We start from the raw sequence: 27,517 nt of genomic DNA on the forward strand, positions 1-27,517 counted from the left end.
CGATTTATGATTTTCAGTTAGATGTGCATGTGAGCCCTGTTCATTGCAAACAGAAAGATCATTTACACATACTATGCCTGTTTCAACTGAACAAAACATAGCCATCCTTGGGCTCATTCCCCAGAGCAATGTGTTTACCAATCAGGCCAATCAACCTGCCTGGTTTATTTTAAACAAAGTAATTAATTGTCAGTCATCATAACTTGCATATTCTCTGTGGCAATGCCTTCATACAATTGATTTGCAAACCAATTAGCACTCTCTTATATAGTATAAGTTGTTTCCTTTACTTTGGTTTTCTCACAAATTGTCCTGATGATTGCAAGATAAAAAGCTTTGACAACATTAATCTTTTTCAGCATTCTCATTTTTTTTTCTTTCCAAGACATTGAATGTCTGTAAAGCCAAACATACTACCCATCCTACATTACCCCAGAGAGTGTTAGTTAACCTTCTTTAAATGAGGTTTACAACTGAGTAGTTTCTGACAGGATCAATGCCTTAATGGCAAAATTCTCTTCCTGAAGAACATCAATAAACCAGTTGAAATAGTGCAAAAGTCAACAAATGTTGAGATCATTTTGTTCTGATTTTAACCCAGAAATGACTAGAATACGTTGTATTCACTTTCTCAAGATGCCGTCCAATCACTGTTTTCCTATATTCTGTCTCCATCTGTGTGTAACCAGAAATGGAATTACAGCCAAAATCTGTAAAAATAAATAAAGGCTCAGATTTTCCATCAGCGTTGGTGCTTTGCACATTGCTGCTGCCTGTGAAAATTACTACAGCAACTACATTGTGATTTCAACCGGGACTTCTGATTAATGCAGCCATCCCCAAGGAAGGCTAGTACATGCAGAATTTAGATGAAGATAGGTCACCACCCTTTTTATGCCATTGGCTGCCATATTCAGTTATTTAAGGTTTTAAATAACTCAAGTCTTTTGGCAGGTTAGCAAGCAGATGAGTGAATCAGTGACTGGGTTGGTGAGTGATTAAGTAAGTGGGTGGGTGGGTGTGGGTGGATAGCTGCCAGGAATGGAGCATGTGGTTGGGTCAAGGTAATTGAGTCTAGTCAGGGGGTTCTTGCATTGGATCGGGTTAGGGAGCTAATTGGAAAATGTCAGGCTGTAGTCGGGTTTGGGGGTTGGGTGATTGAGTGATGGTGGCAGATAATCAAGTCAGAGGTTTTGTCAGGTTAGGGGCCTGTCAGTTGGGGGGGGGGCGGGGGGGATAGTTGGGTCAGGAGAGGTAGTCTGGTTAGTGAGTTGTCATGTTGGGGTTTGGTCAGATCAGCTAGTACATGGATTTGGTTATGAGTAGTCAGGTCAGGAAACTAATCAGATTTGAAGGATGTTTGCAAGGCAGAGGGGTCAGCTGTGGTGCTCATTCAGTTATGCTGGTGAATTTTGAGTTATGCCAAATGTTAACCACTGTTAATGTCTTTTGGATAAGTGCCCAGGTAAGTCTGCATTTCTGACTCCAGTCTTTGCCCCCAAGCTCAGTGTCAGAGACTTTTGTGAAGGATCCGAGGCAAAGGAATCAGCCTACTGGAAGTTTAAACTTCTCCAGCCATTTCAGTGCATGTGTGTGGACCAGGAATTCCACAATGTTCTTATGCACAACAGGGCTAAGTCCAAATTTCAATGCTCTGGATAATGGAAAACTTGGACTTTTGTTACCTGAGGCTGCACAGTCTTCCATATAAATGCTGATAGAGAATCACTTAGCTCTGAACTCACTGTCCGTTTTTGTTAATCTCTTTAGGACTTCAAAAACCTGTCACTTCTAACCAGAACCTGTGACAGCTGATCATAGTTTTCTTTCATGTTATGGGTGCCTATCTGTCATGCTGTGTTTCAAAACATTGTTAATTTCACTATACACCGAGTGGATAATTACCCTAAACTGAAAATGTGTAGCAGCATGGAAATTAACCATGTAATTTTGATCCATGCAATGTGTTTGTAACTGGTTTAAAGAGGAGACAAAATTAATGCTCAGCTTAGGACTAGGAAAAGACATACACATGTACACATAGGACAAGAATGTTTGCAGAATCAGGAAAACTCCACAATCCTTTAAAAATGGCAGGTGGAACCTCTGTAGACATTTTACCATGATCCCATGTTTGTCAGCTGTGACCCACATAGGAAGGAAACATACACTCAACAGGGTTATTCCAACATAGTGCTGAGTTCAAACAGACCCCAATTGGCTGTTTCATGGAATGTGGGAGGAAGGGCTTATGCCCGAAATGTCGATTCTCCTGTTCCTTGGATGCTGCCTGACCTGCTGCGCTTTTCCAGCAACACATTTTCAGCTCTGTATTTATGGAGCAAACCAAGAAAGTCCTGAAAGCTTGCTAAAGTCTGTTGAATTATCATGGACCTAACTTTTTAAATTATTAAATTGTAAAAGAAAACCTCACTATTAGTGATTTAAAATACATATGTGTTGTACAACTTTATTTTCAGAACAGCTGGTATAGCACATGTTTGAACGGAGTTCTTTAATCAGTTTTGCCTGAGAGATGTTCATAATGGATACTTAGTTGAGTGTCAAAAGCTACAATTATCTCAGCCGAGGGTTCTGAGTTCCCAGTTTGATTGATAGCTTAAAGTGGCTGTGAAGTGATTGGGTGTATGATAAGTTTTTTTTTTCAAATAGATGATCCACCAGCAGAGCTTTAAAAGCTTTGCCAATTTAATGAGTGGAAATGTTGTTCAAGTCTTTATAATGAGAACTATATTAGATTTTGATTTTTTTTCACCTGTGTGAGGTTTGACTATGTTGAAAACTGAATTGGCATTGCATGAACTTGGAGATATGAAGGGTCATGCAGGCTGGGTGGGATTGCATGAAGGTGAGAGCTAAAGATCTTAAAATCTTTTAAAGCATTTGGGAACAAGTCCCAGAAAACCAGTGTGAGTTTTCTAACCAGCGCACCCTTGCACTTGCTTGCTCCTATCTCTGCTGAACATCTACTTCTGGAGTTGAACGATCCAACATCATCCTACACCCACCAAAGCCTCCCCAGAGCAAAATCAAATAATTTGGGGCACTTTATGCTTAGACAGGTTTAATTTCAGTCGCCAAAATCAGACCTGTAATGTTAAAAGTAGAAGGCTAGAGAGAGAAAAACTGTCAAAGAAATCAAAGTGACATTATGAAGTAGGAAAGCTAACAGAAAGATGATGAAATTGACAAGGTCAGAAAGGCGCACACGTGCAGGAACTGTAAATTCAGTGCATGCAGAGAAATGGATACGCTCACAGAAAGTCAAAAATGATTCATGCATTTGGTCGCTGATCTATGAACAACAGCTGAAAAATATGAATGCAATCATATTACAAATAAAAAGGATTAATGAGGGGTTTCAATATATTTATCCTCCTGTTTTCTCCACTTCTTTCCTGAAGGCACTTAACTATTGTTAGTGCCTGGTTCAGTGGATGCCAGCTGCACTCTGTTATGGCTATTTCCACATGTAAGCCCAGCTACACATTCTCCATTGAGGACATCTAACCAAATCCAATGATATTGATAAGGAGTCACTGAATATCAATGAGCTGCAGAAACTCTGGGTGATACTTTACTCCATGGGTCCAGTGCACTGTGATCAATTCATTGCCACTTGAGGTAGAAAGTTGATTTTCTAAATATTAAAGTAAATGGATGATCTATGTGTTAAGAGAGTGCCTCCAAAAATAAAGAAGAGGCATGCAAGTTATTTCATAATTCAGACACAGGAGTGACATTAAACTAAGAGTTACTGAGGAGAGCATTCTCTGAGGCAGTAGCCAGCTCAGTTGGAAAACTGAAACAGAAATATAATGAAATAAAATCAAATGAAACAAAAACAAATTGTTGGAAAAACTCAGCAGGTTTGGCAGCATCTGTGAGAAGGAAGCAGAGTTAACTTTTTGAGCCCAGTGATTTTTCATCACAACTGTTATCACTTTATCCTGACTGCTAACGGTTCTGATGAAGAGATATTGGACTCGAAGCCTTAACTCTGCTTCCTTCCCACAGATGCTGCCAAACCAGCTGAGGAGTATCATGAAGTTACATCAAATCTACAGCAGAGCAACTGACCATTCAACACAACTGGTCTTGGCTGGTGTTTATGCTCCATCATTTCCGGGGAGTAGTTTAGAGTCAAGGGAACAAAAACAGTGAATTGATGAAACAGACTTTAGGAAAGGATCGTGGGAAAGTGAAAGGGTGGTGCGTAGGTACCTGAGGCAAGTATAATTACAACATTTAAAAGACACTTGGATGGGTACATGGATCATAAAGATTTAGAGAGAGATGGGGCCAAATGCAGGAAAATGGGACTAGTGTGGTTTAGGAAACTTGGTGGGCATGGACAAGTAGAGCGAAAGGGCCTGTATCCTACCATACGACTCCATGACGCTATGACTCGAAAACCAAGGGATCAAATGGCTGTTTCTTATAACAACATTTGATTCCCATATTGGAATGGATTTGTCAGATGGGCAGATTAGATGGAATCTAACCCTGAAGAGTGTGAGATGACACACTTTGGATGAAATAACAAGACAAGGGGGTACTCAATAAATGGCAGGATGCTAGGAAACACAGAGGAGCAGAAGGATCTTGAGTTGCTTATCCACAATCCCTGAAGACAGAAGCACAGATTAATAGGGTAGTAAAGAAAACACACAACACTGATAGGAAAGCAGCTGCTTCCCCACCTGAAGGTTCAATAACAAGGAGACATAATTTTGAGGTGAAATAAAGGAGGTTTAGAGTAGACTCAAGGAAAGGGTTTTTTCACCCAGAGAGTGGCAGGAATCTGGAATGCATTGCCTGGGAGGGTAGACAAGGTGGGAAATCTCACAATCTTTAAAACGTACTTAGACAAGCGCTTTAAATGTCGTAACATTCAAGGCTTTGTGTGCTGAAAGGTAATAGAACTATAATTTTAGAGTAGTTTTTGTCGGTGCATTCTTGATGGGCTGAAGGTCATCTTCTGTACAAATGGTTCTCTGATTCTAAATGAAACACTCATAGCCCTAGCACTGAGTATAAAGTGTATAGCATGCAACATGCAGTGGTTGATAAGCATCGTTCTAAAGATCTGAGAATGACCAGCTTGTAGCATGGACTGGAATGATGGGGTGCAGGATATACATGAAAGAACATGAAAATGCAGAGACAAAATTTTTTAATGCAAATAAAGACATAAAGGATCAATTTCCATAAGTGTACTGATAATACACAATTCTATGTCTTCACTATTACTCTCAGTTTTGCCTTCAGCGGTGCCAACAAGCTGCTGTTCTTGTCCAGCATACTGACCTATATCTTGCAGAGACTGAATACCGACTCCTGGACACATCTCCTATTGCCCCCAGACAACAGCCCAACATCAAAAGGCAAGCTATTGTTTTCACGATTGTCACCAACCTCATCTCATCTGAGAATTTAACCTCAACACCACCTCCCCCACCCCCGCCAGCCTTCAATCACGTAGTCCTACACTTCTACCTTCCTCCCAAAATCCACAAATAAGACTGCCTGGGCAGACCTATTGTTTAAGTGTCTTCCTGCCCTATATAAATTATTTCTTCATATCTTGACTTGATTTTTATCTTCTGTTATCCAGTCTCTTCCCACTTACACCCGCAATTCTTCAGACACTTTATGTCACTTTAAAAATTTCCAGTTTGCTGGCACCAGCCACCTTCTTTTCACCATAGATGTGCAACCCCTCTACGTGATCATCCCCATCAGTTGATCTCAAGGCCCTCCATTTCTTCCTTGAAAGAAGGCCTAACCCATCCCCATTCTCCACCACCCTCTATTTGGCCGAGCTCATTCTCTTTTTCAACAACTTTTTCCTTCAACTCCTCTGATTTTCTTCGGTTCAAAGGTCTGGCCAGGGGTAATCAAGTGGACCCCAGTACACACACACACACAGTCTCTCACACACACATACACACACACGCGCACATTCCGGGTGAAGAGTTTATGCTCGAAACACTGATTCTCTTGCTCCTTGGATGCTGCCTAACTGGCTCTGCTTTTCCAGCACCACACATTCTAACTCTGATCACCAGCATCTGCAGTCCTCACTTTCTCCTTACTATAAGTCATAGCAGTTCAATCTCACATTGATCAACTACCCCTTCTCTTAAGTTTATCCTTCTCCACACCTCTCATTCCTGATTGTTTTAATAGTATTGTTACGAGGATGTATGGGCAAAATAAGCCAATGGCATTTCAAAGCAATTGACTTTTTGTCTTCAAAATTTCCACTCCCTGATGCCAAAAGCACTTCTTTAATTGCTTTTTTGTGATGAAGTGATGTTCTGTTGAAGGAATACAACAACGTCCCAATTGCAAAAATTCAGTTTCACAGTTTTTCTAAATACTGTATCTTTGTCATTTTCCTTATCCAGTTTCACCTACATTTCTTCACTAGTTTGTTAGATCTGAAACTGATACAACTTTCAAATTTCTTAATTTTGTGCCAATCCTTGTTACTGACAATACCTAGATAACATTTTAGCTGGTCTATTCCACAATTTGTAGACATGCATCCATTGTAATACTGCATAGTTGAAAGACTCTACCATCAACATATCCATTACTGGGCTGATCAATACAATGCCCTCTCTTTGATCCATATCTCCATCTTCTTCCTCCAAATCTTCCATTTCATGTTTTGTTTTGAATGTTCTATAATACCATTTGGAAACATTCATGGCATAACGGTACTTCAAATCACACCTGAAACATCTATTGACTACACCTTAATTCTTTCTTGGGTTTATTCTCTCATCAGAAACACAAATTCTCTTCACATCACAAAATTATCATTCATATTTCTGTGCTCATTTCTCTTAGGGACAATTTTTCTTTCATATAACATGCATCTAGATGGTTTCATGAATTTGTTAACATCACGTGCTCCATTTTCTGTCATGTTGTCAATTGCCCCTTTGCTATGAACACTGCTCGAAAGGGATAATTTTCTGTGATTTTTTTCCTTCTTTTCTAACATTTGTTCTAGTAGTGTACATTTTTCCACAAATTTCACTCCCAATAAAACTAGAAGTCTGTCCGTACTTGAAGTTTTGGCACTGTCCAGTATTTTAAATGCTAGCTCATTTTGGGGAAATTCAAAATGAAATGTCTACAGTCTTGTGTACAATTGTCTGAAGAACATGATGAGCTCTACCACAGTATTATCCTCAGCCTTGAATTATTAGAGAAATTGACGACTGCCAATGCCTCATCTGGAGTCCATAAATAATCTTCTGATAAATTTTAATTACATAAGTTAGCAATCTGTCCAAATCGTTATCTGTGTTCAAATCAACATGCTCTCATTCTGAAAATCTTTGCACTTTATTGGCTTCTGTATAGTAACAATAAAAATATATTGACTGGATATAGAAAATCCTAAGGCCAAACGTTATTTATTCTTTGGTAAAGAAGTAACCCAGGTCCACATTATACCTTCTTCCTTCTAATGGTAACAAGGCTCATTTTCAGAAAACAGGCATAAGTTATCATAGCCCAAAACTTTATATTTTGACTTAGCCATCCTCTGTTCCAGGTCTTACACGCTTGAAGATAAATGTTTCTGAAATAAAAGTCCAAGTCCACACTTCTAGTGATTACTTTATTTTGGTTAGTCATTCTCCACAAAGCTTACCATTCACTGAGCACGAGCTCCCAATTTTTATACAGGTGCTTCATAATCAATTAATTTATCCAGCACCTATTCCCTCATTCCATTATGTTTCAGGGATTCCTTCATACCATATTAGATAATTTAAAAAAATCCATGTTTTCAATTAACAGCAATGAAGGAACAGCATTTCTAATGAGTATGATTTGTGCTTGGAGAGAAACTTGGAAGTGGTGGTGTGGCCATGCATCTGTTGTATTGCTCCTTCCAGGTAGTATTGGCTGCTGGTTTGATAGTGTTGCTGCAGAATATCTGGTATATGTAGCTAAACACAGCTACTGCTGAACCAATGGGAATGGGGTCATGAATAAACAGATTGCTATGTCCCGTACAGTATCAAGCTTCTCAAGAGCTATATTCGTCCATCCAAGTGAAAAGTTGCCCATCATATTCCAGTCATGTGCCTTAGATCCTAAGACCATAAAATACAGGTGCAGAATTAGGCTATTCGGCCCATTGAGTCTGTTCCACTCAGTCATAGCTGATATGTTTCTCAACCCCATTCTCCTGTCTCCTCCCCTTAATCCTGTCTTAAATACCCTCAATGATTTGGCCTCCACAGCTCTCTGTGCCAATGACTTCCACAGATTAACTGTGCTCTGGCTGAAGAAATTCTTCCTCATCTCAGTTCAAAAGGGGTGTCACTTCATGCTGAGACTGTGTCCTTGAGTCCTAGCCTCCCGTACTAATTGAAACATCTTCTCCATATCCACTCTATCCAAGCCTTTCAATACTATGTAAGTTTCAAACAGCTCCTCCCTTAACCTTTTAAACTCCATCAAGCACAGACTCAGAGTCCTCAACCACTCCTGTTATGGCGAAAAGTCTTTCATCCCCAGGATCATTGTTGTAAATCTCCTCTGGCACCCTTCCAAGGCCAGCACATCCTTCCTTAGATACAGGGCCCAAAACTGCTCAGAATATTCCAAATGCGGTCTGACCAAAGCCATACACAGTCTTTGCTCTTGTATTCTAGTCCTCTTGAGTGCTAACATTGCATTTGCCTTCCTAACCGCCAACTGAAATTTAAGAGAATCTTGAACTAGACTCCCAAATTCCTATCTGCTTCAGACTTCTGAAGCCTTTCCCCATTCAGAAAATAGTCTATGCTTCTTTTCTTCCTGCTAAAGTACAGAACCTCACATTTTCCCACATTGTATTTAATCTGCCACTTCTTTGCCCACTCCCTTACCCGTCCAAGTACTTCTGCAGATCTCTGCTTCCTCAACAGTACCTGTCCTTACACTTATGTTTGTACAATCTGCAAACATAGCAACAATGCCCTCAGTTCCTTTGTCCAGATTGTTAATATATAACATGAGTAGTTGTGTTCCCTTGTAGTTAGTGGACAGGGTTTAAGGAGTCAGGAGATGAGATGTTTGATGCAGAGTTCTAACATGCTGTTGTAGCCACTGAATTTATATGACTACTCCAGTTCAGTTTCTGCTCACTGGAAACCCCAATGAATGTTGATAGTGGGTGATTCAGCAATTGTAGTACCATTGAATGTCAAAGGTAGATAGATTCTGTCTTGTTGGAGATGATCCTTGCTTGGGACTTGCTGCAAAATGTTTTCTAACATGTCAACCTATGTCTATATGCTGTCTAGATCTTTTTGCAAGAGAACACGGACAGCTTCAGTATCTAACGAATTTGAATAGCACTTAACATTATGGAATCATCAGAAAACATGCTTACTCTATTGTGTGAGTTAAGCCAGTCTGCCATCTGCACATTGAGAAACCGGTTAATAATATCTCAGTCTGTGATTGTCGGCACATATACCATCCCTGAGGCTGCTTGCTCTTCTCTCTATTGCTTATCAACTCTTTAGGTTCCTTTAATTTTTTTTTTCACTTCTGAAATCAGGGCATCTTATTGCCTGTCTCTAATTGCCCTTAAGAAGGTAGTGGGAACTTCTTTGTTGAGATGCTGCAGTTCATGTGCTTTAGGTGGATCCACAATGGCCTTAGATAGAAAATTCCAGGATCTTAACCCAATGATGCTGAAGGACTGACAATATACTTCCAAATCAGGAAGGTGAGTGGCTTGGATGAGAACTTGCAGGTGGTAGTGTTCCCATATATCTGCTATCTTATCCTTCTAGGTGGTAGTGGTCACAAATTTGGAGAATGCTGTTAAAGGATCTTTGGTGAATTCCTGCAGTATCTTATAAATGGTACACAGTTATGCGAGTGAATGTCAGTGATGGAGTGACTCAGTAATTGTGGATCTGCTGCCAATCAAACAGACTGCTTTTTCCTGGCTGGTGTGAAATGTCTTGCATGTTGTTGGAATTGCACCCATCTAATCAAATGTGGAATATTCCAGCACATTCCTGACTTGTGCCATAGAGATGGTGGAAAGTCTTTGGGAGTCAGGAGATGAGTTACTCTCCACAGAAACCTTTAACCTGCTCTTGTAGCCACATTATTTATATGGTGAGTCCACATGAATTTCTGGTCAGTGGTAACCACCAGAGTGTTGATAGTGGGGATTCAGAGATTCAATGGGATACGAAATATTTCTAATCTGTGGTCAGGAGAGTTGTGACAAAATAAAGTAGTATTTGATGTCACCATGAATATCTCCTGATGCCTGAAATTCACCTAGCAAAGACTTAAACCCGAACTTGTCTTTTTTTCAAAATGACCAGCCTTTGGCTACATTGTGGAAGAGAGGTTTAGCCTATTTCTATGGAGTCAAGGTGACTTGACAATGGCATTTCTATGATAAACTTCCAGACACATGTCACCCTCAGTCTAAGACTCAGATTCAGTACTTGAATCAGGTACTCCAGCATACTGTGTACGATTGGATGGTTCACTGATTGAACTTAGAGCTGTGATCGCACACTGGAGATTTTTCAGATTGGCTCCAAAGAACTATGCAGTCAATGCCTAATTTTTTTGCCAAGGCACTTGACAGCATCAAATTAGCATTAAATTCCATAACTTCAGAAAATGGCTTCCTTATATCAGTAATCTATTTCTCATAAATTCAACATACATATAATTCTGGTGCATAAATTCTGTGTTTCGTGTGCAAGCAGTCTCACTTTACTTTTGTCCATAAGGTCAATTTGATTTTTTGAGTACAGGTATATGCTATTAAAATTTCTGGGTGCGGAATCATTGCTTTAGCTTCATAGATTTCAATACCCATTGCCAAATACAGCTCAGCGGTACCACTACTGACTGAACTAGCTGAGTCTTCAAGGATGCCAATTGAAGGCCTACAGGAGTGGAGCATATCTAATGTCAGCTTTGCTCAGCCAAAGATTTTGGCAAGAACATGTGAGATAGGTATAGCTCCCTCAATTAAATATGTCAGGGCAAAATGCCTGATTTTGGTGGCCTCATTGCCAAGATTAGTTGAAAACTTTTCTAGAGGTTTATTTAGATGACCACGTCCCTCAAACAGCCTTGCTTTAGTCCTCCTTTAGTATTTTTACAACAGATGAACACAAATATTTCTGAAATCTGCATTGTATTTTTAAGAACAGGAGTGTACTGAAGATAGTTTTATGATTCCTGAGGACTTTTGATAGAACCATAACATTGCTTCAGAGAGCACCCACTTAAATCACTGTCACCAATAACTTCCATTATTCTGCTCATAACTGAGAGGAGACTGGTAGGACACTGAATTATTCTGATCTTTTGCATACAAGTCGTGCCTGGGAAATTTTCCAATTGTCAGGTTAGTGTTTTAGCGGTGCTACTTTTTTCTTAATTCATTCACAGGATGTGGACAAGGTAAAACCTCACCCTTAACAATTTCTCCTACGAATCCTCCCACTTCCTCCAGACCAAAGGGGTAGCCATGGGCACCCATAGGGGCCCTAGCTATGCCTGTCTCTCTGTTGGCTACGTAGAACAGTCCATCTTCCGTATTTACACCGACACCATTCCCCACCTCTTCCTCTGCTACATTGATGACTGCATTGGCGCCACCTCGTGCTCCCGCGAGGAGGTTGAGCAATTCATCAACTTCAACACATTCCATCCCGACCTTAAATTTACCTGGACCATCTCTGACACCTCCCTCCCCTTCCTGGACCTTTCCATCTCCATTAATGACAACCGACTTGACACCAACATTTTTTACAAACCCACCGACTTCCACAGCTACCTGGATTACACCTCTTCCCACCCTACCTCCTGCAAAAATGCCATCCCGTATTCACAATTCATTCACCTCCACCGTATCTGCTCCCAGGAGGACCAGTTCCACCACAGAACACACCAGATGGCCTCCTTCTTTAGAGACCACAATTTCCATTCCCACGTGGTTAAAGATGCCCTCCAACGCATCTCGTCCACATCCCACACCTCTGCCCTCAGACTCCACCCCTCCAACCGTAACAAGGACAGAACGCCCCTGGTGCTCACCTTCCACGCTACCAACCTTCGCATAAACCAAATCATCCGCCGACATTTCCGCCACCTCCAAACGGACCCCACCACCAGACATATATTTCCCTCCCCACCCCTTTCCGCCTTCCACAAAGACTGTTCCCTCCGTGACTACCTGGTCAGGTCCACACTCCCCTACAACCCACCCTCCCGCCCTGGCACCTTCCCCTGCCACCGCAGGAATTGCAAAACCTGTGCCCTCACCTCCTCCCTCACCTCCATCCAAGGCCCGAAAGGAGCCATCCACATCCATCAAAGTCTTACCTGCACATCCACCAATATCATTTATTGTATCCGCTCCCGATGCGGTCTCCTCTACATTGGGGAGACTGGGCACCTCCTAGCAGAGCGCTTTAGGGAACATCTCTGGGACACCCGCACCAATCAACCACATCGCCCTGTGGCCCAACATTTCAACTCCCCCTCCCACTCAGCCAAGGACATGGAGGTTCTGGGCTTCCTTCACCAGTGCTCCCTCACCACCAGACGCCCGGAACACTTCAACCCCAGGGCATCAATGTGGACTTCAACAGTTTCCTCATTTCCCCTTCCCCCACCTCACCCCAGTTCCAAACTTCCAGCTCAGCACTGTCCCCATGACTTGTCCTACCTGCCTATCTTCTTTTCCACCTATCCACTCCACCCTCCTCCCTGACCTTCATCCCCTCCCCCACTCACCTATTGTACTCCATGCTATTTTCTCCCCACCACCACCCTCCTCTAGCTTATCTCTCCATGCTTCAGGCTCTCTGCCTTTATTCCTGATGAAGGGCTTTTGCCCGAAATGTCGATTTTACTGCTCCTCGGATGCTGTCTGAACTGCTGTGCTCTTCCAGCACCACTAATCCAGAAAAGGATGTGGACATCACTGGCTGAGCCAGCATTTATTGCCCATCTTTAATTACTCAGAAGACAGTTAAGAGTAACCACAATGCTGAGAGTCTGGAGTCATAAATAGGCCAAATCAGGTAAGGCCAGAGGTTTCCTTCCTTAAACTAGATCACAATCAGCAGTGGTTGTAAGACTCTTGATTCCAAATGCAATGAGGGATTTGAACCTGGATCCCCAGAGCATCACCTTCTTTGGTTTAGCTGTCGAGTGATAATATCACTAGGCCATCAACTCCACTGTATTAGAATAACTTGCTGAGGACATAGCCAGTTCTTCAGCACCAAATCTTCAATATTATTGTATCTTCAGTGCCTTCAGCATTTTTTAAAATCAAATGAAATGAACCAAATTGGCTGAGGACTGGCATTTGTGAAACTGGGCCTCAGGATGAGGCCTGTATGCATAGTCCACTCATCATTTTTGGTTTAGCCTTTCCCACTGATATGATGGCAGAGTCTAGCATTGAGAATGGGAAAGTTTGAAGAGCATTATTTTCTAGATGGCAGTTTAATTGTTCAGCACCATCCTCAATTAGATTGGCAAGACTGCATCGATCTGATCTGATCCATTGGTTGTAGGATTGTTTAACTCTCTCCATTGCTGCTGCTTCTGCTGTTTTTACTGCTGCATGCATAAAGTCCCGAGTTATATGTTTATCAGGATTACACTTCATTTTAAGTTGGTCTTCACGTTGCTCCTGGCAACTTTTTTCATTGAAATGGCCTTGATTTCCTACCTTGATGATAATGTTAGAATGAGGGATGTGTGGGGACTTGTAGTTGCAGATTGTGGTTGAACACAGTTCTACTGTTGCTAATAGCCCCACAGCAACTCATGGATGTCCAGATTTGAGCTACTAAATCTGTTCTGAATCTATCCCTTTTATCACAGAGGTATTACCACATACTACAATGGACAGGATCCTCACTGTGAAGACTGAACTTTTATGCTACAAGGACTGTACTCTACTCCTCCTAGTACTCTCATGGGCAGGTGCAATTGCGATATTTAGATTAGTGAGGGTGCGGTCCAGTACATCTTCTCCGTACTCCTTAGTGATCCAAACAAGCCAGTGCCGCAGGACACCAAATCTACATGTTTTCTAAAAGTTAGTCAATTGTTGCTGTGGACTCAGCAAGAATAAAACACAACTCCACAGTCCTCATGATTACCTCACCATTGCTGCTTCAACTGAACTAATCTTTAACCTGCTGACAGCAAGGCAATCAGTCTATATTTTTCAAATAATGTAAATATTTGCATAAAATTGGGACCAGTTTTGGTGTCTCAGTTAGGATCAACTGTGCTGTCCTACTGCTGTTATGATCCCAAAAAACCTCTACGCTGCAATAATTAACTTAATTTAGAGCATATGTATTTCATTTTCATACTATAACGAACATATGGTGTGGTTTCTTGTCGATGCTGATTTTCATGTTTTGGCTTATTCTAATGAGAATGGCAAGAAATTTTGGTGTCACTTAATATCACAACAAAATGGAAATGAATTATTAGGATATGTATAAAGCTACAATGTAACTTAATAAGTGAGCATAAGATATTTCAAGTTCAAGTATCCTTGGGCCAAGAGTCTGTTGATGCCTGTATGTTGAGCAGAGATTATATATTTATATAATTCTGTGCAGGTCTTTCAATCTTCACTTCCATTTCATATTTTACTAAATGTGTTTGATTTATGCAGAACTGGACCAGGCTCACGGCTATTATCCTGGTAGGTATATTGCACAAAACTTCACATCCAATAGTAATTGTTTTCTTTCTATCTTTAGTGACCCAAACAAGCCAGTGCCTCAGGACACCAAATTCATTCATACAAAGGCAAACCGGTTTGAAGAAGTGGCCTGGTCTAAGTACAACCCACGGGATCAGCTTTATCTTCACATTGGTCTGAAACCTCGAGTCCGGGAGCACTACCGTGCCACCAAAGTAGCCTTCTGGAAGCACCTGGTCCCACATCTATACAACCTGCATGATATGTTCCAATACACCTCCACCACAACCAAGGTGCCTCAGCCTAATACCACTCCAATCTCCTACGCGACTAGACGACCCAATGGCAAGGTTTGGCCATTCACAACCAAACGACCAGGCTCAGGCATGTCTCCAGCTTTCAACTCCAATGAGCAGCAGAAAGAGAACTGGAACTCAGAGCAGGATGGCGGTTCCCTCCTGATCGAGAATCCCCGAGACTACTCGACTGAGCTAAGTGTAACTATCGCTGTAGGGGCCTCCCTGCTTTTTCTCAATGTTCTCGCCTTTGCGGCTCTGTACTACCGGAAGGACAAACGCCGTAATGACCCCCATACACAGCCAAGCCCACAACGTAACACTAGCAATGACATGACGCACACACAGGAGGAAGAGATCATGTCGCTACAGGTGAACCAAACCCACCATGAATGCGAAAACATCCAGGCTCATGAGCCCATGCGGCTTCCTTCACTGCCAGACTATACTCTAACTCTCCGTCGATCTCCCGATGACATACCCCTCATGACCCCCAATACTATCACCATGATTCCCAACTCCTTGATGGGGATGCAGACCTTGCATCCTTACAACACCTTCGCTGCTGGTTTTAACAGCACAGGGCTGCCTCATTCACACTCCACTACCCGGGTATAGTCCTGGGCAGAAATCCTCCAGTAATAGGAGTGAATGAACTCTGGGCAGAGACTCCCTCATACAGCCCACTCCACACTGCTGGATTTTAACAAGAGTCTAATTAACATGTGCACTGTACCATCCTTACAAGAAGGCTCGCTCCCTGGGAACTTCAAAAGAAACATATTCACATTGGGCCTTCTTGTTCAAAGAGATAACCTGAAGTTTTATAAAATAATCAAAATGAAAAAACGTTTAAAAAAAAATGAAAGTGCTTTTGTTACCATTGTGGGGAGATAGCAACAGTCAACTGCCCACCTTTATCTCATTGTTCACATGCCTTAGCCCCGCACCTGCTGTGCTCCATGCAGTTTTTAATCACTTTTAGAACAGTTTAGAGTAAGCATATTAGGACTGAGGAGATAGTAGGAAATGCACGCACACAAGAACTGAAACACTATGGCCAGTCGAGCCAAGAATGTCCTCTACAGTTCACGGATCAGCTGCCATAATTTCCTGGGAGCATCGTGGAAAGACCAGAAAGTAATGAGAACTGGGATTTGAGCCGAAGCTATGGCAATCGATTGATAGAGCCCCTAGAAGATTCCCAGTGCATTGTTTCTCGGAAAGGTTGTTGAGAAAAAAGAGCTCCTCCCTGGCCTCCAGGCTCTGTTATCATTTGGAAGCATCTGTGCTCACCCATTGCTACCTACCTTTTCCTTCCTCATTCAGTTAACTGGGGAAGCACTTTGAATTTTTGTGACTTGACAAAAACCTAACAAACATTTTACACATTTTTTTTGTTCTGGAGCTGGTGGCAACTCTTCAAAAACAGCGAATAATGCAGCTTTAGATAGTGTGCACCCCTTAATTTTTTTATACAAGGTGAATTGTGACACGTGCCAAATTAGAACCAGCATTTTTGGTGGGGTGGGGGGAGTGGAGGGTTGTTTTTAATTGTATCTGTCTGTTTTGTATTTTGGTATCAGCAATCTGTTGCTGTCTGTTACTTTGTGCCATGCTTGTCTGTGACTGAGAAGGTGTGGAGAGAGACAGTGCCACAATATGCTCCCATGTTTTGAGGCTTTTAATTTCAAAGTCAGGTTCCATTCCATGTACTTAGTCCAGGCTCACAAAACTGTGCTGTCAAAGGAATATTTTCTTCAAAGCTACATCAGACAGCTCCCACAGAAGCCAGGCTCCAGGCAAGTGTAAAAAAAATCACTTCAATGCTCGGGAGTTTCAATTCAAATTTTTAAATCGGCTCTTCCCTCCAGAGTTCATTCTTGTCATACATATTTTGAGTAATATTCTCTGTCCATGATTTATTTACAAGTTCATGTAAAGAGTATGTGTTTAATGAGATTGGTTTGAAAACTTTAAGTTAATTCTCTATGTGCCCAGTAGGTAAAAAGGCGGGTTCAAAATGTGTCAATTTCTAGGGCAATGTTCCTTGAGCCATGGCACCTGACAAATGTCTGATCCCACATTCGGTTAAGCAATTCTTGAGAGTTCTGTTAACCATTTAAAACCGATGTTAGGCCCCTTACATATGTAAACACCTGTTTTAGGACTCCTCTGGAAAATTGGCTGTCCTGAGTAAAGCATGCACCAGAAAAACCTTGCTCAAGACATTCAGCAGCCTCTATGATTGAGTAACAGTCACCAACAAAGAAAATATATGTTTTTCCATACTTTGATGTGGAGCAAGGAGAAGCAGGAACAATCATTCTCAAGGATTACTGCCAGTCATGGTCACCCTCTGCCATTGCCCTCACCAGTGAGACAAGCAGTCCAAAATCCATGTTCTTTAAATCAACAAACTGCCATTAGAGATACAGCGGGCTTATCAACCAAAGCATAAGATAAGACCACGGTCAGTTTCTGGAAAGTTGTGCAGCTTTATTGCAGACAATGAATGGCCCATAACCAGTTTGTTCTGTATAATCTCTGTGTCATCATTGCTAGTACTCTGTGGGAGAAAAAGAAAACAGTCTTCTCAAGAATGTAAACCCACATCTCAATTATAAATAATTCCAGCCTTTCTCAACAAACTAATCCAAATAAAACAAATCTCATACACACAATTCTGGAAATACTCAGAATGTCTCCTTGAAAGAGACTTCAGTAATTCTGAACATTTGCAGCATTTACCATTCCGAATATACATTCCTTGACTTCTTTGTTTGTTCATTTCCCGGATGTTTGGCATTTGTTACACATAAATAACTACCCTTGAGTAGCTGCAGGTGAGCTGCTTTCTCGAACATCTGCAGTCTGCATGGTGCAGGTAGGACTGTTGTGATGTTAGGTAGGGAGTCCCACCATTTTGACCCAGTGACAGCAAAGGACTTACAATATGGTTCCAAATTAGCAATGTGTATGGTTTGAAGGGAAATTTGCAGTTAATGGTATTCCCAAGCATCCACAGCCCTTCTCCTCCTGTGTAGTAGAGCTTGGGAATTTAGAAGATGCTGTTGACGTGTTCCTGAATCTATTTGCCAGCAGCTGAAAATAGGAAATTATCAGGTCTCGTACCAAGTTCTCATTGGAAAACTCAACCTGCTTTGATAACAAATAATCAAACCACTGTCCTAGAAAGAACACAAAGTCAACATCCACAATTCTGGTCAATCCTGCCTGAGCTGGTTCTTTATCTGACAGTGAATCACAAATTAAGTTGCTTCATGTGAAACAAAAGCAGCATATCTGCCACACCTACATATGTATTCCTGTATCTCTAGCCCTCCATATTCAGTTTTTACTTATATCTATCTCTCCATAACTAGTTCCTCAATGTGTTAAACTTTCATCTCTGCCATTCAGTAGCTACACTTCCATTGTCCATAGCTTTTATCCTTATCTCCAATCCCTCTGTTTATCATCCCAAATGCAATCTTCGTTCTTTGCCTTTTCTACTGCTGTGATCCATTGGATTGTTCTTTGTGATCCTCTTAATCAACCACTGGATTGTACTGAGAGTGGATTCTGTTGCAAGTAGATTAATTCCCTTTGGTTCATGTTTTCTTTTATGATCAGCATATTCTTTTGGGGAAGCTCGAAAGAAGCCCCACTAGGATAATCTGGTAAATTTAGAACTGCTTTTCCTATGCTGGACAGCAGTAAAACCCTTGATGTAAGTTTAACTCTTGCTTGCCTTTCATGTAAATTGCAATCTCATTGCATTTGGACGAAGAATGATCAACAGGTAATTCAGCTAATTACACTTGATATATCCTCTAGGCATCTTGATGATTTCAATTATGCAAATTCTGACATTGGCTTTTAGGACTTCCTGTGTGATTTTTTTAGAGCTGAGGACAGAAAGTCAATGCCATGTGTGGAAGCAATTATAGGATATCAGGAATTGTAAAGAAGGAGGTTTCATATTTTCTTGTGATATTGTGTATTGAGCTGAACACTTAAGTCAACAGCAACTGCCGTTCTGAGAGTCTGCAATTGCTCGTTACCGGATTGGAGTTTGGGAAATCTGTTTGGCGCTGTTATGGCTTTCAGTTTCACTATGTGTACTTCAGGATTGGAAGCTGGCTGTAAGATGAGATATGGAGTTGTATTAGTTACTGAAGGACTTTATACAGATGACTGCTCCCTACTGCTAAACAAGCATCACACTCAAACATCTGGGTTCAGAGTAACAGAGACAATGCTTTACTTGTTTTTGATGTTAAAATTTGTCAACCAGCGCACATGTGGAACAATATAGGACAAAGGGAAAATATTCCATTGTGTGTCATAGACGACCCTTTGAATATTGAAGTATACAGATGCCTAGATCCTTTTCTATCATGTTCAACTGTATCAACTAAAGTATGTTTTTAGTTTGAGGCTGAATCTTTTATTTAGAGCGCAGACACTCTAAATATTTCTTAATTCACATTATTCTCAATAAACTGAACAATTAAAAATAATCAAGTTCTGTTATTATTTTGATGCTGAAATACTCCGAAAGAAATTAAAAGGTAAACTGCCACTCTGAGGGGAAAACAGAACAAGAGAAAAGCTAATCTAAAGGTACAAAGCTGTAGTATCTATATAATAGGAAGTATAGAACGATATATAAATATGAACTATGATTTAAACATATCAAATATGAAATTCTTCAGAAATATCTTATTCATTCTATTTGAGTTTGAAATTATATTTTTAAATGGTATACTGAAGGCAAAAATAAAGAGTTTTGGGAATATTGCCCACAGAAGTGTCCATCCTAAATGGTGATAACTAGTTTTCAGATGCTGGAAGCCTGTCAGCAGCTATCAGCTGTCAGAGATTATGGGACACTTCATAATGTTGTCATAGCACCTCAGTTATCTGCAATGTCATGAATGAGGATTGTGTTTACGTATTTCAGCTGTAAGGATATTACATTGTCTATGTATCAAAATTGTTATCTGTGATGCAACAGGGTCACATCGGAAAGCAGAGTTGGACCCTATATATCACTTAATGAGGATCAACTGGATTTTTTTTGCACTTTGCAAGATTTTCCTGGCCCTACTAAGTATTCCAACTCATTTTGATCCCACTGTGTGTTCTACTTTTAACTATCTTTTTCTGCATCCTGACTTTTAATCACAATGTTTCTTTTAAACTCTGATTGATGGTGAAGCATTTCTGCATCAAAATAAAATGATAACAAGATGCTGGAGCTTTTGTTTATTCTCTGCGTTGCTCCATTTATTTGTGGAAAATATTCACAGTTTTTTCATAGGTTTAATTTTGTCTTTCCAATAATTGGGAAATTCATAGATTCATATTATCAAGGCAACTGTGATTACTTTATCAATGAGAGAAGCACACCAGTCTTCCATGCATGTTTTTCAAGTTTCTAATTTCCTTACCTGAAGGTACCATTGTTGCTGGGTTACAGAGCACATGCTATTACTAACAGGCAAAGAAAAATAACCTTTCTTTATTCTCTCTTTTTCCACTCCTGGTTTGACTGCAACAGGTTTCTCAGTTTTCAAATAAAACATTGTATTGCCAATTTAGTGTGGACAATTTGTAAGAATAATGCCAAACAGATACTATCAAAGCCTAAGAGTTCATTTTATGACTAAAACTCACTGTTTGGTGAAACTTATTTCAAAATGTACTAATACATCCTGCTCCCTGCTCATGTACACAAACATATAGTTCCTCAAGCATTCAGAAAAAAACAATTGCACAGGCAATTTTTCTTTGGCTGAAGTAATTGGTTTGAAGTTTTGACTGAAATATCCCTTTTCTTCGACAAAACGCAGGTGTAGAAAACCAATAGTATTCAGTAGAGGTTGTTTCTGCTATAAAACTGCAGGAACATCTTTTATTCGCTCCACAAAATACCACCTAAGCTCCTTGTTTTACTTACTGACTGAGTTATGTCTTTATGTATTTTTTGTTCAAAACCAAGTTCAAACTTTCACAAAAACGCTTGCATCATATGACCTCTCTCCAGGTTGGTAGTTGACCATTGATCAGAATATGTCTGGCCCAGCTTGCACTTGTCTATTGTGATAGCTGAGGTAATATTCTTTAAACATTCCAGCTATTAACCTTTGAATGATCAATCCTCAACCATGATAAGATTCAAATCACACAACACCAGGTTATAGTTCAACAGGTTTAATTGGAAGCACTAGCTTTCGGAGCGCCGCTCCTTCATCAGGTGGTTGTGGAGGACACAATTGTAAGACACAAAATTTATAGCAAAAGTTTACAGTGTGATGTAACTGAAATTATACATTGAAAAATGCCTTGATTGTTTGTTAAGTCTCTCATCTGTTAAATTACCATAATAGTTTCACTTCTTTCATATGTAAATCACAAATCTTTTTTTAAACGTTACATTCTCAGGTTAACTGTAACAATTGGTGTCAGTGCAAATAAGATGTTGAGATATTGAGGATGTTAGCCCCCTGTGTTCCCTGTCTGTGTCATAGTGTTTAGACTGATTCTAATCTAAAAAGTGGCCGAGTAGAGGCTGATGGCTAAGTTCGGTACCCATAGGGAGGGCCTCAACCGGGACCTTGGGTTCATGTCACATTACAGGTGACCACCATTGCACTGTAGACACACACGCACACCTATACACAGACACAGACACACACACTCCTCCAGACACACATATTCCCACACTCACACATGCACCCTCTCACAGACTTAGACACTTTACACTTACACACACATATACACTGTCTCACAGACACTCACAATCCCCACCCCAGACACATACACACAAAAACACACATACACATATATGTTTGTGGGGCGAATTTGTACTTGCAGAGTCACATTGTACTTTGCTCAAAAACTGCATGAATCTATGTAAGAACGTTAACTCACTTTTTAGATTAGAATCAATCTAAATATTATGGCACGCACAGGGAACACGGGGGCTAACACGTTCAATATCTCAACATATTATCTGCACTGATACTAATTGTTACAGTTAACCTGAGAATGTAACTTTTTAAAAAAGCTTTGTGATTTACATATGAAAGAAGTGAAACTATCACGGTCATTCTAACAGATGACAGACTTAATAAACAATCAAGATATTTTTCAGTCTATAACTTCAGTTACATCACACTGTAAACTTTTGTTATAAATTCCATGTCTTACAATTGTGCACTCCACAACCACCTGATGAAGGAGCAGCACTCCTAAAGCTAGTGCTTCCAATTAAACTAGTTGGACTATAACCTGGCGTTGTGTGATTTGTAACTTTGTACACCCCAGTGCAACACCGGCATCTTCAAGTCATGATAAGTTTCACACCTCCAGGTGGATTATTGTCAGTGTTGGGTTTCTGTAGATCCATAACATATGGCTGGCTACACAGACAGAAATTGGAAGCCATTTTAATTCACTATCCTTTTTCCAATTAAATGTCTTGTTTAAACGTTTAATATATAAGGCCAGTTGATGAGATATGGCATTCACTAAGCCTCTTTTGGCAGCACCCTTCAGGTTGTGGAGCATTACCATCAAGAAGCAGATGGTACCACCTTCAAGCTCTTTTGCAGGCCATTCACCATCCTGATTTAGAAATATATTGCCATTCCTTCACTGTCACTGGGTTAAAATCCTGGAAGTCCGTCCCTAATAGTATTCTGGGTGTACTTACATGAAAATAGATGGCAAGAGTTCAAGAAGGCTCTTCACTTTGACCTTCTCAAGGCTATTAGGAATAGGCAATAAATATTGGCCAAGCCATTGAAACCTTTTTCTCTTGAGTGAATAGAAGAAAAATCCATACAGCACATCTTCAGGATACTATTCTTTGCATAATGGAAACCAAGTGGTCACTTCCACTTGTGAACCTACACTATGGAGCAGTCCACCACCCAAAGAAATCATTTTAATACTTGAAATAAAAACAGGAAGTGCTGGAGAAACTCTACAATTCAGAACTGCTGAGTTTCTCCATCATATTCCATTTTAATTTCTGATTTCAGCATCTGCAGTATTTTATTTTTATTATCATGTTGTTACCCAGCTTTGACACTTTCCAATAATAACCATTTAATTGCAGTCAAAAGTCTCAACTATTATTTATTTCTAATTACTGAATATATTTGAATGCTTCAAGGTGCTTCATACAATTAATTACCTTTGATTGCTGCTGAATTGACAAGTGATAGCTTTCTACTCCAGCTAGATCCCACATAATATTTCATTGCAATGAACATATTAATTCACACCCAAATTTAGAGATTTTAGGTAGCTTTAGAATATTCACCAGCGCAACAGCATTTCATTATTTCTGATCTCATTCATCTTATTTCTCATCTAGATTGTCCGAGTTCAAAATCTAATCAATTCCTGTCATTTCCCAGCTCAAATCCATTTCCTATAGACCCAATAACTCATCTATTTGCATCATCTGTTCAGCTGAGTACAATAAATATTGTATTACAGTTGATCCTCCTGGAGCAATTGTGTGTTTAACTGCCTGCAGTAAACAATATCAAGATTGATCACCCCACAGCTACTTTACATCAGCAATAAACTCCATATCAGGAGTTAGTTTCTTGCATATTTGGTATATCTCCCCATAGTAAGCACTGTATCAGTGATCAATTGCCAGCAGTTTCAAAATATATTACATCAATACTAATCAGGAATTGATCACCTGCCATTTACATGTTTCTGACTGCAGTAAATATTGCATCAGGTTGGGAATTTCATGGCAGTATATCTGACTGCACCAAGCGCTGTTGCAGGACTGTACCATGGATTGATCATCTACAAGTTTGGATTTCTAACAACATAGAGGATTGTATCAGTTTACAATCACTTGCTGTTCCCATGTATTTGACCACAATAAATATTGTATCAGAGATCAATTATCTGTGTGCTCCACTCCAGTAAACACTTTATCAGGATTGATCATCGCCAATACCCTTGTATCTAATTGCACTGAGTATTGATTTTTAAAAAAGCTGGAGAGATGTTGCAACATATTACCATGAGTGTCAGTATAGATTGTGAATTATTGGAAGTATTTCTAAATCAGAAACTTCAGGAAGATTGATCTCTAACCTTAGATTTGTGTGAACTAATACCAGCTGCATTTGGGAGCAATGTAATTGGCTTTCCTGCCCCTGGAATATGAAAGAGTAAAACAGCCAAGATTCCTGCTTTTGGTTGATATTCAGCAATGCTTTTGGGAAAATGCATTCCTGGCTTACTTTGGAAGTCACGACAGAACTATGATAACCCTCCACTTAGTTAGCCTATCAACACTCACTTTCTAGGTGTACACATTAACTTATTTTGAGTAAAATTATTCATGGATGTGAGTATCATTGGCAAGGCTAGCAGATGTTGCCCATCCCCAATTACCATTGAGAAAGAGATGGTGAGCTGCCTTCCTGAACAACTGCAGTCATGTGCCACTACAGCTGTAATGGTTTTAGGGAGGGATATTCAGAATTTTGACCAAGCAACAAATAAAGGAATGGCATTACATTTCCATGTCAGGATTGTGTGTGACTTTGTGGAGAATTTGCAATATTCCAAATATCCATGTAAGTGGTATAAGCCATAGGTTTATGGGTTGGCATCAAAGGAAGCTTGACATGATATTGTAATACATCTTTTATATGGTACACACAGCATCGAGGTGGAGAGAGTGCATATTTAATGTGATAAATGTGGTGCCAGTTAAATGGACTACTTTGTCCTGGATGGTTTTGAGTTTATTGAGTGTTGTTGGAGCTGTACTCATCAAGCCAAGTGAAGAATATTCTGTCACTCTAGACTATTGCCTTATGATGATGGACAGTTTAGGAGACAGGAAGTGAGTTACTGATTGCATATTTCCCAGCGTCTAACCTGCTCTTGCAGTCACAGTATTCATTACTTGGATCAGAAAAGATTCTAGTTAATAAACAACCCCCAGGATTTTGATACTGGGGATTTAGCAATAGTATTGCCATTGAATGTCAAGAGCAGATTGTGAGGTTTTCTGTTGTTGGAGATGGTCATTGCCTGGCAGTTACCTACAAATGCTGTTCATCAGCCCAATCCTGGTCTTGCTTCACAGCTTCAGTTTCTGAACAGTTGCAAATTGTGCTGAACATTACACAATCAATCATCAAACATTCCCAGCTCTGACCTAGGGATAGGGGAAGGTCATTGATGAAGCAGCTGAAGATACTTAGGCCTAAGTTACTGCAGTGAGGAACTCCAGTAGTAATGTCCTGAACCTAAGATGATTGGCCTTCAGTAACTAAAACTAATATAACCAGATGACAAGGGGTGAACCAGCTTCCCTCTTATCAACCTTCCAACAAAGTTCTTTTCAGCACAAATTTTACTTTTCTCCAATTTAAATGTAGCTAAAGTTTTTTTTAAATCATTACCAGTAAGCAGCCAATTTCCTTGTGTTAAAAAGGAATAAGTCTAATACCTGCTAACCCTGAAGAAATAATAAAGACATGGCATGAATCCTGTAGCTTTATTCAGTCATTTGAAATCTCACACACAATGTACAAAGTTAAAAGGGAGTAAATAAATGAATGAATGATTTATTGTCATTAAAAATCTTGAAGATTCAGTGAAAAGTGTTTTGTCACCACAATCCAGCGCAATTTTGAGTTCTACTAAGGATAGGAAAAAAAAGTTAAAAGAGTTAAGATTTCATCTTTGATTCAAATTGGGATCTCACCCAGGGTTTCTGCGAGGTCTTTGCAAGGTGTTGCAATCCTCAAGGAGTCCCACTCTGGGAATAGCAATGACAACACCAATGCCCCAGGAGATCCAGAGTCTGCTGCCACTAATGCCTTGCTACACAGCCAAGAGTCACTGATGTGGCCACCACTGCTGCCAAGACTCCAATCTTCAGGACTACTGCGCCAAGAATCCAGGCATTGTGTCCAGTAGAACAGGAAGATTGAAAAAGTATATTGTTTGGCATCCACTGAATGTCCTTGAGGCCTAAGTATCTTCAGCTGCTTCATCAATGACCTGAGATTGTGATGTGTTAGTTAGTTTTGTGGATTTTCAAAAAGCAGTGAAAATTGCAGTTATTTTTTACATCCTGTTTCATTGAATCCCTGCAGTGTTGAAGCAGGCCATTTGGCCTATCATGTCTGCACAAATCTTTCTGCAGAGTATCCCACCCAGACCTACCCCATCCCTGGAACCTTGCATTTACTCAAGGTTAATCCACCTAGTCTACACATCATGAGACAATTTAGCAAAGCCAATCCACCTAACCTGCACATCTTTGGATTATGGTAGGAAACCCATGTAAACTTGGGGAGAATGTGCAAACTCCACACAGACAGTTGCCCATGGGTGGAATTGAACCCAGGTCCCTGGCACTGTGAGGCAGTTGTGCTAACCACTGAGCCACTATGCCACCTGTTTCTTTCCAGTCAGTGTTGCTACCAGGTGCTTCACACTGAGAGATGGAAAAAAGTCTTCTTTCCTGTTTTCGTAACTGGAGTAAAATAAACTCCTGTCAGTCTGCCACTGAGCTCCTTGAAACACAAACTGATAAATGAGTTTATTGTGTCCAGGTTTGATCATTGGAGGGAATTTTAAATCATCAACAAGTAAAGATTTTCATAGTTGTGCAAATTCAATAGGAGTTGGAAGTTGGGTGGGTAACTTGTTCATTGCCTTTGATGGCCATCAGCTTGGACAGTCTATAGATTTTAATCCACATCAGTTTCATGAAACCTGGCTAACCTGTGTGTGACGGGTGATGTCAGTGGCCATTTTAAGTCACTGTTTATTGGTACCTTTTAAAAACCGTTTTCATCCATGATGGTCCCATGTATTAAATGAACTGATGGAATTCAAAGATCAATAACACAAATTCTATATGATTGTAACACATCAATCTTTGTTTGTAATCGATATGACATGGAGAGTTTTACTAGGGTTGCTTTGTGTTACACTCAGACAAATTGATGTTAAGGGCAGTTACTCTCACCTTACTGTTAGGTTTCTGTTCTTTTGATTGTGTCTGGACCAAGGCTGTAATAAGGTCTGGAGCAGAGTGGCCCTAACAGAATGTAGAGTAAGAACTTTAAAGATAGTTCATTACTGTGGACTGGTACTCTAGCAAGATGTCGGTGCATTTAAGGAAGAAAAAAATGAAGGGTCAAGATGCACAATGTATGTGGAAAAATTGAATTGGAATATATGGAATAAGCTTAATTATTGTTGAATTCAAGATTGAGAAAGAATCTAATCAGAATCTTATAAACAAATTCTGATTTTTGTTTGTGATTGTGGTCCTATAATGAAGTGGTTGTAACAGTGGTAGATCAGTAAATGGATAGTGAGATCCCATAACAGAAAAGAATGGTTAGTTAATTAGATAACCAAT

The 27,517-nt window shown here is 40.2% G+C and overlaps 1 protein-coding gene across 3 annotated transcripts in view; it reads left to right on the forward strand.

The window, feature by feature from the left end:
- nlgn3a (neuroligin 3a) overlaps positions 1 to 21,315 on the forward strand; it is a 450,359-nt gene extending 429,044 nt beyond the window's left edge. For all 3 annotated transcript variants that reach the window (XM_087992013.1, XM_087992014.1, XM_087992015.1), the window contains one exon: positions 14,832 to 21,315. In XM_087992013.1, coding sequence (XP_087848139.1) covers positions 14,832 to 15,687 — 856 coding nt within the window. In that variant the 3' untranslated portion in view covers positions 15,688 to 21,315. The remainder of the gene's footprint in view (positions 1 to 14,831) is intronic.
- The last annotated feature ends 6,202 nt before the right edge of the window (positions 21,316 to 27,517 follow it).

The sequence above is a fragment of the Chiloscyllium plagiosum genome, unplaced genomic scaffold (assembly GCF_037043375.1).
Source record: "Chiloscyllium plagiosum isolate Xiang-an unplaced genomic scaffold, Cpla_swu_hap1 HiC_scaffold_11, whole genome shotgun sequence".
Lineage (NCBI taxonomy): Eukaryota > Metazoa > Chordata > Chondrichthyes > Orectolobiformes > Hemiscylliidae > Chiloscyllium > Chiloscyllium plagiosum.